This window comes from Myotis brandtii, unplaced genomic scaffold (genome assembly GCF_000412655.1).
Source record: "Myotis brandtii unplaced genomic scaffold, ASM41265v1 scaffold1038, whole genome shotgun sequence".
Lineage (NCBI taxonomy): Eukaryota > Metazoa > Chordata > Mammalia > Chiroptera > Vespertilionidae > Myotis > Myotis brandtii.
This window is the reverse complement of record NW_005353490.1, coordinates 569,217-584,944: the sequence shown is the minus strand read 5'-3', so window position 1 is coordinate 584,944 and position 15,728 is coordinate 569,217. Positions and strand designations below refer to the sequence as shown.

Sequence of the window (15,728 nt, the reverse complement as noted above, 5' to 3'; positions counted from 1 at the left end):
ATACATATATATATATATACACATACACACACACATACATATATATGTACATATATGTGTGTGTATGTGTAAATACTGTGTATATATATATACACACACATACATATATATAATTTTTCACAGTCTACTTATAGCATATATTAAGCCACTTATAAATGTAAAAACCTTGCAAATATATTTCCCTTCCCACCAACCTGAACTTTTTTTGAAAGAATTTTATTTATTTATTCTTACCCAAGGACGAACTTGGAGGGAGGAAGGGAGAGAGAGAGAAATATTGATATGAGAGAGAAACATCACTTGGTTGCCTTCCATGGGCGCTCCAACCGGGAACTGAACCCGCAATCTAGGTAGGTAAGTGCCTTGACCGGGAATTGAACCAGTAACCTTTCAGTGCACAGGACGACACTCAATCAACTGAGCCACTATGGCTGGTCCACCAACTTGAACTTTATGTTAGAGTTAATCATATATATTTTATTTACATACATTGAAAACTCCACTACACTATCATACATTTTGCTTTAAGCAGTCATAAATATTTTAAACAATTTATGAGAAAAAAGTAGTCTTCTATATTTTCCTAGCTACTTACCATTTCTGTTTTTTCTTTTTTCTTAAAGATTACAGTTTTATTTTCTGGTATTTTCCTTCCACCGGAAAAACTTCCTTCTTGCAATTATTGCAGAGTAGGTCAGATGGTGATAAACTCTTAGTTTTCCTTCATTTGAGAATGACTTTATTTTGCTTTTGTTCCTAAAGTATATTTTTGTTGGATATAAAATTTGAGTTGGTAGGTTGTTTTAAATTTTTTTTTCTCTCTCAGGACTATAAGGATGTTATTCCTCTTTTCTGATTTCTGTGATTTCTTGGGGGAAATTCTCAGGTACTTGAATAATTATTCTCCTGTATGTAATGTTTCATTTTTCTGTGGCTGCTTTTAAGATTTAATCTTTTGTGTTCATTAGGTTGAGTATAATATGTCTAGGCATAGTTTTTTTTTTTTTAATGTATCCTGTTTGGGGTTTTCTGAGCTTCTTAAATCTGTAAACTTATACCTAATTGGGGAAGTTTTTAGTCCTTATTTTTTCAAAGAAAAATTTTTCCGCCATAATCTCTTTTCTCCTTCTGAGATTCCAGTGACATATGTTAGACCTTTTGGTATTTTCTCACAGGTTCCTGAGAATCTGTTCATGCTCATCAATCTTTTCTCTCTTTATTCTTAGGACTGGTTCATTTCTATTGATCTGTCGTAAAGTTTTTTAACTCTCTACTTTGTCATTTGCATTCTGCTATTAAGCCCATCCAGTGAAGTTTAAAAATTTCAGTACTGTTTTTTAATTCTAAATATCTACTTAGTTCTGTTTTAGAGTTCTACTCTTCTACTAAGAATTCCTGTTCCTTCATTTCATTATGTTTTCTTTCATCTCATATACCATAGTTATAATGGCTACTTAAAAATAACTATGCACACACATACACACACACACACTATATATATTCCAACATCTGGACCACCTCAGGGTTGATATTTGTTGATTGACTTGATCACACTTTCCAGGATTTTTTTTTTTTGCCCAGTATTTTTGGATTATATCTAGGACATAGTGGATATTATGTTGTGTAGCCTCAGGGTTCTGTTATAATACTCTGGAAAATGTTGAATTTTTTGTTTTAGCAGGAAGTCACCCAAGTTTGGTTCACATTGTAAATTCTGCCTTAGCTTCTGTGAGGGGTGGTTCAAATATCAGTTCTCTAAATCTTTCTGATCCTGGTTTGCACCTGACCTGAACTTGTGTAGTTCAGGAGACTTGTGCATGTGATTCAAATCTCAGTGTAGTTCTCTGAGCCTTTGCTGTGCTGGTCTAAAGCTCTCCCATGTGCATATCTCAGGAGTTGGACTGAGACTTCTGCGGCTTATATACAGAATTAGAGGATCCCTTTTTCTAGTTCTCGTCCCTTCAGAATTACCCCCATCCTTTTCGGCCTGCAGGGATTCCTTTTCCTGGTTTCTCTATAAAGATGGGGTTTCTTCCAGACTTTGAGCCTACTGCACTTCCTTACTACTCTGGGACTAGGCAAAGCCACAGGAGGAAAAAACAAAATTGGAAACCTACCCCCACATGAAAGGCCACATCTTCAAATTTTGACTCCTCTCCTTAATCCATAGTGTTTTTTTTTGTATTTTCCCCAAATGTTTCTATGTTCATTCTGATTGTTTGTTTTATAATAAGTAGGAGAGCGGGTTTGTAGTGGGTTTTCACTGCCCTGGCACATCCAAAGTATACTTTAATATATGTATCAACAAAGAGGTCAAAAAAATAACATCCTCTTACTTCATCTTCGGTGCAAGTAATTTGAGCTATGAATAGTTAATTTTAAACACCTGGCAATTGAACAACAAAAATTGGGGTTTTCAGGAAGTGACTGGGAATCTGTAATGCTGGATTGTGAATTTACAGGTACCAGGCTCTCCCCTGACAGAGGACTCGGAGGCTGACTTACCTTGGATGGAACACCAGCACTGAATGTCAGTTTGGTTCTGAACGGGGTAGGTCTGCTTTCCCATATTTAAAGCTGTGTAGCCTTTTCTGGGAAATATTTTGTATATTTTTAAATACGATGTGAGAAAACAAGTGGGATAGACATCTAGAAAGATTTTATGTAAAATATTTGGTGGCATGTATTCCCCCTGTGCTTTTAGATGCTGCTCTAGCGCTTGAGATGACATCCTCTTGGAACAAAAGTGCTGATATCCCAGGAGGAGATGTACATGGTTTTGATCATTTACTTCTGAACTGCCTGCATTTTCTGAGAAATGTTTTGCAGAAGGAAAGACAATGACTTCCAGGTGTTTCAAAGGAAGATTGGGCAAGTGTCCTCCCCAACTGTCACCCATCATCTTTGAAGTCCACTGATGCTATTTCAAGATAATCCAATGAAAGAATAGTGATATGGTTCTCGTTACATGAGTGTATATTTACTATTAGTAGGTTGTGTATTTAAAGGTACCCAGGATTAACAGTAAGTAAAAAAGGGGAGAAAGATTATAAAAGTTTATGTTACTTATGCATCGAACTTTGTGTGTTACCTGCATTGATGTGTACATTTATTTAGGAATGTGTTTGTGAATGTGGGAGCTAAAAACTAGGATCAGTTGAAGAAAATGAAAAAACTAGGATCAGTAAAAAAAAAAAAAATGTTTCCTTTACCCTAACCTAACTATAAAAACACATTTAAGAATCTTGCTTGTTTCTAGGCTTTAACAAGATATGTGACTGCTCTTTATGGATAGATGTATTTCTTTGGTTCCTGTGAGTATAATTGATATTTGATCAGTGTATCATGGGAATCTGCCTCTGCTGATCTTCTAAGAACCACCCTAAATGCAAGTTTCGCAAAGAAACCTTTTTATTTCTAACGATTTGGATAGTTCTTTGCGCTGTATGATTCGGGGGCTGACGTTCCTGTGACCAGGAATGTGATTGGGACAAGAGTGGGAAAGGAGAATTCTGTAGGTCTACCTTGGAGTTGAATACTTCTCATTGACAAAAGAGGTATATCTACAAAACCAGGAAATGGGAAGCAGGGTTACCAATTGACTATGGTCACTCTTCTCTGGGCTGAATCCTGCTGAACTCCCCAGCCGAAGAGGCTTTGGGCAGGGGATGAACTTTGTTCTGGACTTTACTCCTATCTGCTGATAGTTTGAAGGTGATATTAAATAGAGTATCTTTCTAAAATCCCAGAGATATTCCTGTCTTCTTATTTCCTCAAACACCTAGGCCTTCCCAAAGCTTTTAACCGAGGTGCAACATTGTTAACCCACAGGACACGCATGTTTCCTAATGCACTGGTCCTCAACGTTTAGGTGGGAGAGTTAAACCAATTTGGCTCTCGGTTTTTCGTTTCTGGGTTTCTAGTCATGCTCTGCATTTACTGTTTTAGAGAATGATTGTTAAGGGGACCAGAATTTGTGTGGGGTTTTTTGCCTTAACCAATTAATAGTATGTTGTTGTTTTTTCCAAAAGACATTGACTAGAACTTAGCCCAGGAATTTTACTAGCACTTTTCTCTATTACCTACCCTGTGGAGCTTAATATTAAAATTCTAATCATAGTTACTTGAGCCTCAAAAGAGTAGGATATTCAGGAGGCAAAATAAGGGGCTGCAATGTAAAAGTCTATGTAGGTGGCTCAATTAAACTTTGATCTTGATTTTGAAGCTCTATCTCTAATCTCTGACCAGGTGTTTGACTAGACGAGGTATGGCTAACATGCTGAACAAAGTTAGTGTATAGGCATTAATAGGCCTCAAATTAAAATATTATTATTTTTACTTTGAATTATGTTGTTAACAGCCACCACAGCATAAAAAGCAGACACTACTTAAAAGCCAAGTAGCTGTCTAGTTTATTTCAATGCTAATTTTATTTAAAGATTGGTGTGAAAATATCACCTCAATGTCTGAAGGTCTAGGATTAGACCTTTTTCATTCTATATTTGCTCTTGGTATCTTTTATCGATTAAAACATTTTGTGCACTTTAGAACTAAAGAACTAAAAACTATTTACTATAAGTCCAAGTTGAGACTTGAAGCTCATATCTGGTTAGAATCTTGGAAGAACTACTTGAAAAAGATTTTTCAAACTGGGGCTATAGACCCTGAACTAAAATAATCCTTCTTTTTTTTTTCAATTTAAGGTTACTTTTTCTTTCCTTACAAAGGATACGATTAAGTCACATACTAATAGGAAATATGTATATGTACTAGTGGGAAAATGGGCTTGCTGTGTGTATGTATATTTTACAATTAATAAATATTATATGTTATTGAGCTCCATCGTTTTTATTTGCATTATTTAATTAATAAACTATAAACAATGTATAGGACACTGTATGGTATTTAACAAATATGTTGGAAATTATCAGTTAATTCTTTTGGGGAAAGTTAGGATATAGGGATGACAAGTTAATTTTCTTGTACAGCCAGTGATACAAGCCATCTGGTCATAAAGTAACATGTCTTGTAAAGACTACCTGGAAAAGGTGGTGACGGACCCAGGCTTAGAACCCGATTCTCCTGATTGAGAATCCCTTGCTGGGTTAGATTAGCTAACTTCCTATTGAAATGGAAGCATAGAAGATGTGTTGCCTTGTGTGACTCTCTCATTATTGGTTTCTTTATCTTAATTGCGCTAAAATATAAGGCTGGATCTATAAGCAACTGTAAATCAGATTAGATTGAAAAATGTGACTGACTTATTTCCTGAGCCCTCCTCAATGTAACGGAGCCACTGGCAGAGGATCCGAAATTCCAGGGTCACTGCTCCTAAAGCTTTAAGGCTAGTCCTAGTGTATTGGACCAAGTGGATTTTTCTCTATTGCTTTGTATTGTGTTTTTACATTAGAAATGGGCCCCTAACACTATGTGAGTGAAAAATTATGTTCTGGCATTGCTTTTTAAATGGTTTTATTTTTTCTTTTGATAGCTTTAGACATGAACTAATTTGAAAACGCAATGAACCTACAGTTTATCTGTTTCTTTAAAAAATATTTTTATTGATTTCAGAGAGGAAAGGATAAGGTAAAAGAGATAGAAACATCAATGATGAGAGGTTATCATTGATTGGCTGCCTCCTGCAGGTTTCTGGCATTGCTTTTTAAATGGTTTTATTTTTTCTTTTGATAGCTTTAGACATGAACTAATTTGAAAACGCAATGAACCTACAGTTTATCTGTTTCTTTAAAAAATATTTTTATTGATTTCAGAGAGGAAAGGATAAGGTAAAAGAGATAGAAACATCAATGATGAGAGATAATCATTGATTGACTGCCTCCTGCAGGCCTCCCACTGGAATTGAGCCTGCAACCTGGGCTTGTGCCCTGACTGGGAATGGAACTGTGACCTCCTGGTTCATAGGTCGACACTCAACCATTGAGCCACACCAGCTGGACTGTTTTTTAACATGTCCTTCTGCGAAGTACTTGGCCCCAAATCTTGACACCACTCGTTATCACTTGCATGTAATTTGTGTGACTTGTGATTTAGACCTTTGTGTTTACAGATGTTTGGGGATATCTGACATCGAATGTATTATACACTTGAGACATTTTCTTCACAAAACAAAAATCCATCCATAAAATGTCATGGTCTTTTGCTCTCAGTGAAATCCGCTCCCCTCCCCCGGCAGGTAGAGCCTTATTTAATCCTTCTTGTTCTGCGTTGTCATGCAGGGGCATCTCCAGTGGAAGTGAGGAAGGTTCTAACAAAACTTTGGAAAGTGTATTGTTGTCTAACATGAATGAAAACAAGAACCAGGAAAATGAAATAAAAATATCTCAGTGCAGCCTGTTTTCCTATCCATAGATTAGGGTAGGATCGCCTATCATTCAAGGGAGCAGGCTTTTATTGTCAGTTTATCTTCATTCATCTATCTCCTTCATTCATCTATCTGGAAAGTGATCTCTATTAATATTGCTGCTAGAATTAAAAACCATCTCTCCGCCCCATGGCAACAGTGTTTCACTTGGTTACTTCCCTGTTTTTAGCCTTCTTCCTTGGATTATCACTCCTTTTCTGATATGAATACATCCTTGTCTGTCTCCCACTAGACATATTTTGTAAGTAGAAACATCTGTTTATGAAGTTGCTCCTAGGCTCTCGCAGAAGAGTCAGGGCTAGATTCTGAAGGCACATGTGCAAGAATAATACTCGGTGTCACTGCCCACTACATTTTCTGTGTTTCTGAAGATTGAGAACTACACTTTATTTATCTCTGTTCCATACCATCTAGCAAAGCAATTCCTATGGGACAATAGTAATAATATTCCTATGAAGTTAGGAATGTTAGTCATATTTTACAGGCAAGGTGATAGGCTTACAAAGTTTAAGGAATTTACTCAGTGTCAGTTGCTCAATAAATGATAGAGCCATGCATGTTTGTTGAATCATGCATGGTCATGATTTTTAGATCTGGAATCAGTTAAAACATTTTTTGTTTAGGTAATATAAACTTTGAGAGCTTAGACTCCTGGAGCTATACACGTCCTCATTCTCTTAAAAGAGGAAGAAATGCATTCCTCCAGCCACTAAACAAAACTTGACTCTGATTAAGCCAGATTTGGATACTGCTCGCCTTGAATCAAGCACTGTCGCCTGGGGAATGGCATGTTCGGATTAGTGTGGGCCTTTGTTAAATTCCTTTGTCTGAATTAATGGGCGCTAAAGGACATGGGGTTATGCTGATTGGTTCAGGCCAATCACAGCCTCCCCGTGGAACACCTGGCTCCCTCAAAGCCCCGGGGGAAGAGAATGGATGCTGGCGAAACCATCGCAATGCTCACCAGAGGCAGGCAGTTCAAAGCTGCAAAAGGTATGTTTCATTTTAGCTTTTGACTGATTCTTCTGAATTGTCCCCCGAAAGTGCTATACCAATTTACCTTACCATCAACACTGTATGAGAAAGTCTATTTCCTATATTGGAACTATTTTAGATATTAATTTTATTTTCACCAATTTGATGGGTGAAAATTATTTTGCTTTAGTTTACATTTTCTTGATTGCTACTTAAGTTATATATACTTTCATATATTTTTCTTATTACTGATTTATAGGCCATTTGAGTTCCTCCTTTTGTGAAGAAAGATATTAAAGGTCATTTCAGAAGCAGATTTTAGCTTGACTCTTGGAGATATTCCTCTGTAGATGTGTCTCCTACCTCCTGAAAACAAAGGCAAACACCAGATTCAGATAATACAGTTTGCCTCAAACTATATTGTAGGATAAAAAAATTATTTTGTACTGGGAAATGCAACCTGGTCAGAGGAATGTAGTTTTAATTACATTTTTCTTCTTATTTCATCTTAAGTAAGGCGGTCAGGTCCCCTTTCTTCTGTTGGGTCCTGGAAGGAAAGAGGTTAGTGAGAGACAAGTGCTTCTCCCTCCTCTGGTAGAGGGATGAAGAAGTCAGTTCTGCTGGAATGGACAGAAATCATTTAAGGAGAGTTCTGAAACACCTGAACTTGGGGATGGCTGCAATTGGCCTTCCATCCATTTCCCTGGGATGACACCCTACTCCTTTGGCTCTGCCCAGGACAGCCCAGTGCTGCCAAGCCATGCTCCAGGAGGTGGCAGTAAAGCCCCACTCACTGTAACCCTTATCCTTCCCCAGGGGAAAAATGCTAAAAACCTGTGATGAATTTGACCTGAGGGGTATTTTCTGTTCCTTTTATCCATGCAATAAATAGCCTTCTTTTTCCATTTTTAAGGGCCCAGTATTAAGGAGTGCTTAATCTATTTGAACTGCAGAGGTATAATTGACATATCACATTATGTAAGTTAAAGGTGTACAATGTGTTGATTTGGTATATTAATGAATTGCAAAATGATAATCAGGATAGCATTAGCTAACACTTCCATCCTGGATTTAAGATCTACCCTCTTAGCAACTTTCAAGTATATAACATAGTAGCATTAGCATAATCATCATGCTGTGTGTTAGATCCCCAGAACTTGTTAATCTTATAATTGGAAATTGGTACCCTTTGACCAATATCTCCTTATCTTCCCCTATCCTCCAGCCCTTGGTAACCACCACATGCTTCTCTGAAGAGAAAGATAGAAACATCAATGATGAGAGAGAATCATTGATTGGCTGCTTCCTGCATGTGCCCTACTAGGGATAGAGCATGCAATCCGGGCATGTGCCCTTGACTGGTATCGAACCTGGGACCCTTCAGTCTGCAAGCCAACACGCTATCCATTGAGCTAAACCAGCTGGGGCTGAATTTGAATTTTTAGATTCCACATATAAGTGATATCATATAGCACTTGTCTTTCTCTCACTTAGCAGTCATATATTGCTTAATGAAACCTTGGTAACTGCCAGTCAATAGAATATTTGAATGCTTGTTTGATAAATGAAATCTACAATTGTAAGGAACATATACATACTGATTTCCTTTACTCTGCAGCATTTAAAATATTCCAACTGACATTGAACTTATATACAGTAAAACACATAAATCTTAAGTATATGGCCTGATGAATTTTTATAAATGTACACACCCATGTAAAAACCACCCAGATTAAGATATGGAATATTTATTTCCAGCTTCCAGCAGGCTTCCTTTTGCCCTTTCCCAGCCAATTACCTACCAAAACTTATCACTATTCTGACCTCGATCACCAGGGATTAGTTTTGTGTGCTCTTGAATGTCATATAAATGGAATCTTGTTTAATGCAGTCTTTTGAGTCTGGCTTCTTTCACTCAACATGAAATTGTGAGATTCATTTATGCTGCTGTGTGAAGCAGCAATCCCTTCATTTTCATGGCTGTGTAGTATTCCAGTATCTGATACAATAACAATTTACTTATCCATTCTGTTGTTGATGGGCATTTGTGTTGTTTCCAGTTAAGAGGTATTTTGTGATGGTTCAGTGGGTTTCCTTGGTGATGACTTGAGGAGTTGCCGAGATATATAGAACTGATTGCCCCAAATAAGTTGTTTCACTTGTGTCTACTCTTTTGTACCTCTCAACCTTGATTTGTTTATCTCTCTATTGTTTATAACAAGCTTAGAGATTCTTATAGGAACCTGTTATCTATTTACATTTTATTATAAAAATAAGACAACTGTGCTCTAGGCTTAAAAGAGGAAAGTGGTAGTTTTTTTTAAAAAAACTATTAAAAGTACCTGAACATTCTAAGCACAGTTTTCTTTAAAATTAGAGCCAGCTTTTTCTAGATTATGCAGCTCGTCTGGGAGTTTGAACTTCCTACTATGGAATTGGACATCTGCCATTATGGGCTGAATTTATTTTCTCCAAATTCATGTGCCAACACCTTGATCTTGGACTTTCAGTTTCCAGAACTGAGAGAGAATAAAATTCTATGTATAAGACCCCCCCTTCCAGTCTATGGCATTTTATTATAGTAGACCTAACTCACTAGCAAACTAAGATACCTCCTCAAATAGTTTTCCAAATGTCACAAGGTAACATCTATAAAATAAGTCTTTTTCTTAATTTTTCATTTTTAATCAGAAACCAGTAAACCCCAGAGTTTACCAGTGCTTTAATGTGCCACAAACTAGTCCTTCAGTAGCAGGCCCATGCGGCCCACATGTCCTTCCTCTGTTTGGCTGTCCCTGTGGCCACATGCTGCCCACAAAGCCGCAGAAGGAGCTCCAGCACTGCGGGGGTGGACAGTGCCCTCTGTGAGTACTAGGATGCTGCTGTTTCCCAGTTTTCAAAAGTTGCTGCTATTTTGGGGGGTGGGAGTGGAGGTGACAGAAGAGTGAGTTCTGAGCAGAGGGTGGGGGGAGAATGTACCCTTTCTCTAATCTGTGCCACACTTTGTCATGTTGGCCCCAAGGCAGCTCTATGTTCAGCGTATCCTAAAATTTCTTTTAAAGACATTTTTATCAGCCTCTGGTGCTCACTACCGACTCAGTCTCCGGGCTCAAATTCAATCCAAGTGGTGGTGTGGAAGTTCACACTGTCTCATGCCTTCTATTGATACCTTTGAGACCCAAACTTCCAACCACACTTTCCATCCTCCCCCAAATATCAGTGAATGTGAGAGTCCCGGCTCAACCAGCCCATGACTCTTATAACTGAAGTGTGAATCATTACAAGGTTGTTAGTAGTGTGGGAAGCAGGACTAGGATTTTATTTTTAACTTATCTTTAAGGCATGGATAAATTTAATATTAATTATTTTGTGGGGATTTTTTTTCAGTTTAGAACTCAAATCTTTCTTTGTGCTGTAAAGGAGAAGAGAAATGCTTAGTAATAATATACATGATGCAACAGGACTAGTTCTTACCATACAGAGCAACATACAAGCACTTTAACGGCCTACCTTTACAGTTTTAATTTCACAACGGCATACTTAAACATATTTCCCCATACATGCATGCCTAATACTTCTTAAATTCCAATGATTCATTGTATCATACCTGAATCATTAGTTAAGACTTGAACTATCATGCCAACATATTTTTAAACATTAAAAAAAATAAAAAAAGAACCCAGAAGGCAGAAAAATCCCAAAGGAAAAACTATTGAGGATTTTTAAATTTTTAAGTAAAATTTAAGGGGGAAGAGGGACATATTAAAAAAAAACCCACCATGATAATACTTTACCAATTTGATAGATGCAGCTCAGAAACAAATATTAACATAAAGGGTTTTCAGACCTTCCCCTGAATTTTCACAAAAGATCACAACTTGTAAAGGTCCACCCTCCCCACTCCTTGCCCCACCCTGCGTTTTGCTCTTATTCTCCCAAAATGATTTGGCTGATAGTTTATTCTCTACTGCTGGATTATTTAAAAAGCACAAAGAAACGTTTAAACTAAAGCTGGCGATGGATTATTAACTCTAACCTTAGCAAGAGTGCATGATCTCTGTTTGTTACCAAACATTACAGGAAGTTTACAGCGACCACAAAAGATTATTTGGTTCTTGTTTATAATGACTATGAAAAGATAATAGTAAGCAGAAACTTTTGCAGTTATTGATACTGACCACAAACACAGAAAAGACTAAAGATGTGTTTGTAAGGCACTACTCAACAGACAAAATTTCTTCAGAATTCATTGCATTTTCACTTAGAATTTTCAATCACAAAATATCTCAGTGGGGGAAAATAAAATGAGTTACAAACCTAGAAGAGTGTATCTAACTTCATTTTACGTGCACACCAAAATCTCACACTGAAATGTTTTTAAAGTCCACGTGGAGCTGCGTCCTCCCAGGTCAAGTTCCCCTTTTCCAGCGACAGCACGGTCGCTCAGCCTGGGGTGTTGCTGTCCACTCTTGGGTGACGCTAGGCACTTGCCATGCAGCATTCCCCAAGATCCTGTCTCCTTTTTAACCTTCCTTCTCTTTGTACCCCCACCCCCAGTCTAATCTTACTCTGTCATTTCCTCCATCTGTCCCCAGGCCCTAAACTAACCACTTCCTCCCCCACCACTAAACCAGGGTGGCACTTTTTGCCACTCACTCCTCTGTGTTGTGTTTAATAGTATCATTTTACTTTCATTTTGAGATAACTTCAAACTACACAAGAGTTGCTATGATTGTACAAAGATCTCCCATGTACCCTTCACCCATTATACACCAATTGTAAAGTCATTTGCCACGTTTGCTTTATATCTCCCTTCTTCCCATTCTCTCTTTCACACACACACACACACACACACACACACACACACACCATAATAATTTGAGATTTATTTGTAGAAATCATACTCCTTTACCCTCAAATACTTCAGATCTTACATAAGTATGTTTTCTTACCTAATTATCAAATTCAGAAAATTTGATGCTGATATAATACTATTAACACATGGTCCACATTAAAAGTTTGCCATTTGTCCCAATAATATTCTTCATGGCAATCTCTCCCTTTCCTTCCCACCTCCAGGATCACACTTAGTTGTGGCGTCTTTGTAATTGTCTTTAAACTTTGTCTACCATGACATCTTCACTTCTGAAGATTACAGGGCAGTTGTTTTGTAAATGTCTCTCAATTTGGGTTTGTCTGATGACTGCATTCAGGGTATGCCTTTTTCACATAATTAGAACTTCAGGCTTGCATAGGCTATTTTTACCACAAAGCAAAAGTTGAATTTAAAGGTCATCACACCCTCCCCACAGACTCCCATTGCTTCAAAAGCGGCTAATCCCACCTGTATGCTAAGAGGAATGCATTTGATAAACTAGCTCACTTTGAGGTATTAGTACTGAAGACTATACCTGAGTCCGTAAACCTGCTAGGCATCACTGTATGTTAAGAGAAGAATCTATTAACCCAAAGGATGCAATTTCTCAAAAAAGTCACAAGAATATGCTTGTACTTGCAGGTGTGGGCCTGCTTTCTATATACATGTTCAAGGGTGAGAAGCAATGCAGTTTTACCTGGTTATTTTACAAAAGGCCCTCACTATGAAACACTGCAGCAGTCGTCTGCTTTCTATAATAGATGCAATAACTGACTAATGAAGCTGTTAATCTGTCTTTACTTTGTCTAAGTTTTCCTAGTGATTAATATCACGTAGCAAGGCCTTCAGGGACTCAGTTCAGAGCGGTTAACGTTTGGATTGCACAATTTCTAATGTTTGGGAGAGAAAGCGCAGTCAAAGGCCAGGCTGGTTGGACAGTGGGAGTTCCGGCAAGAGCACTGAGTGCTAGGTGAGTGGTGAGCGGGGAGCAGTGATACAAGAGGGGGTCCTGAGAGGGAGGTGAGGTCACAGACAAATCTTTCTCTGTCTTCAAGTTTGCCCAAGGTTGGCTTGTTTCTGCTTATGCCCACTAACCAAAAAGAGAAAAAGAAGAGATCAAGGTTATTAACAAAATACAGAATTTCTTAATGAGGATTTCAAGTATAGATTTTATTTAAGCCTGACATTTTGAAGCACATATCTGTTCTTATAATGAAAATTTGTTATGAAGTGAGTAAAGGAAATAGTTGTGTGTCCCCCCCGCACCCCCCTTCTTATCTTTAATACAGCAAGGAAGCAAAGCAATCTCTTTCCATTTCCCAGGCAACGTTCCCAGCAACCTCACATCTTTATGTTCTTTCTTTTCTTTGTAGAAGCAGCAGCACCAGCAGCAACTTTTGCACATAGTTCTTGGGAGGAAGAGGTGTTAAGATACAGACCACATGTACAAAACTAGTTCCTATGTTACAGGCAAGATGAGCGGCACAAACGGGAGTTGGTATGTTACGGAATGGCTAAAGAAATAACCAATGGATGTCATCTGTGGGATGGGCGACTTATATCGCACCCTCGAAATACAGGCTTCCTATAGAGGTGTAAACTTAGGTCTGTGGAGTCCTAGAGTTGGGAGACCATTCATGTCACCTTAATCAGACTTTGAGCCCAGACCACATTGAAAGTTTTAGGGGAAGTGTATCATTTAAGCTAGTATCTATATGATGACAATGCGAGAAAGTGAGATACTTATCATGCTCATTTGCTTAAAAAGTTAACATTAAAGTACATCTAGATATTACAATTAAAAAGAGTTCTGGGGTTAGGTAATTCAGTTTATGATAGCTTTAAAGTATTACCTATAGTCAGATGTCCTATAATTTAGTTTAATCTTTAAAATTGTTGTTGTTAGGAAACTGATTGGATCTCGAAAGTTGTCATCACAAGGAAAAATAAATTTGTGATTATGGATGGTGTCAATGTTAACTGGACTTATTGTGGTGACCATTTTGCAATATATACAAATATTGAATTCTTATGTGATGTTATGCCAATTGTCCCTCAATCAAAATATAGTAAATGAATAAATAACCACTAGTTACATCCCTGCCAACACGCTTTAAATAAAGCTTTCAGTTTTCCATAATTTCTTTTAAAGTTCACTTGGTAAATGCACCTTGCTCATAAGTCTTCCAGTGAGTATAAAAGGGCTTCATTAATGTCTTCATTTGATCTATAGCAATCTTGATTTATTGAATTCTCCTTGCTCTAATTTAGAAGATGGAGCTGATTCTTCTGGCATCTCAGTATGGACAGGAATGACCAGAACCTCTCATTTTAGGGTTTTATTTGCACAAATATTTGTGGTTGTAAAAAGCTGGGGATAAGAATAATGTGGTTATTGCTCCTATTTTGCAAACTTGAATGACCTATGCACCAGTGTCTTCACTGCTGGCAAGGAGAACAATTTCTAGTCAGTGGTGTTTAAGATAAGTTTCCAATTTGGCAATTTTAGTTGGAAAAAGAAAACAGAACTATTTTTATAGTCTTTTCTGAGGTATTGACCTCCTCTGACTGAGCAGGTTTGGGGCTTCTCTCTTCCCTCTTCTTTCCTCGGATGAGCTTCCTCTCCGGAGTCTTCTTCTGGGGAAATAGTTATAATATGGACTAAGACGATTGTTCGGCCAAAAAAATGGACGGTACTGAAAACGGTGGTTGCACCTCGGAGGGGGGAAAGGTCTGTTTGGAAACCTAATTTGGACTCTGGGCCTCCATGTTGGAAAAAAATGGAAAGGACACTTGGGTGTCCTTGTGATGGGCTGGATCCGTGTCACCGGCCTCCTTGTGGGAGGTGGAGGGGTGAGTGTGAAGATCTGGCAGTCTGTAGGGTCCTCAGTTTGTGAGCCTCCGGGAGGGGTGACTACTTGTCCTGTGGGGAGAAAAATGCAAGTCAGGAAGCAGGCCTGATAACAGCAGCAGAAGGGAGATGCTTGAGGGGTGGCAGGAGAGCGAGATTAGAAGGGAGAAATGGAGAGGTCTGAGTGCGTTTGGAGGAACTGCCAATGTTCAGTGAAATGAAACATGGACACACCTTATGATCCCACAGTTGCACTCTGGAGAATTTACCCGAGAGAAATGAGTGTGTATGTCTACAAAAGACTAGTTCAAGAAGGTTCATAGCAGCTGCATTCATATTAGCCTAAACTTGGATACAACACAAAGGTCCATCAATCGGAGAATGTATAAACAGACTGTAGATATTCTTACAATGAAATAGAACTCAGCAATGAAAAGGAAGAATTACTAATACAACAATATGGATGCATCCCACGGATGTTATGTTGAGCAAAAGATTCCATTTGTATCAAGTTCAAGAACAAGCTATACTAATCTATGGTTTTAAAAAATGTAAAAAAAAAATAGCTTAGGGTTGAAGTAGGTATTATCTAGTGGAAAAAGTAACTAGGGAACTCTTTAGATCTTTATCTTGGTAGTTGTTAC

The 15,728-nt window shown here is 37.9% G+C and overlaps 2 protein-coding genes across 4 annotated transcripts in view; one reads left to right on the top strand and one right to left on the bottom strand.

Annotated features, from left to right (window-relative positions):
* Positions 1 to 4,837, top strand: part of CDKL2 (cyclin-dependent kinase-like 2 (CDC2-related kinase)) — a 32,778-nt gene extending 27,941 nt beyond the window's left edge. For all 3 annotated transcript variants that reach the window (XM_014537791.1, XM_005856630.2, XM_014537783.1), the window contains 2 exons: positions 2,463 to 2,551; positions 2,705 to 4,837. In XM_014537791.1, coding sequence (XP_014393277.1) covers positions 2,463 to 2,528 — 66 coding nt within the window. In that variant the 3' untranslated portion in view covers positions 2,529 to 2,551; positions 2,705 to 4,837. The remainder of the gene's footprint in view (positions 1 to 2,462; positions 2,552 to 2,704) is intronic.
* A 9,084-nt stretch (positions 4,838 to 13,921) lies between these two features.
* The window catches only part of LOC102261610 (chromosome unknown open reading frame, human C4orf26), an 8,550-nt gene continuing 6,743 nt past the window's right edge, over positions 13,922 to 15,728 (bottom strand). The window contains exon 2 of the mRNA XM_005856627.2: positions 13,922 to 15,156. Within this exon, the coding sequence (XP_005856689.1) occupies positions 14,768 to 15,156 (389 nt within the window). The 3' untranslated portion in view covers positions 13,922 to 14,767. The remainder of the gene's footprint in view (positions 15,157 to 15,728) is intronic.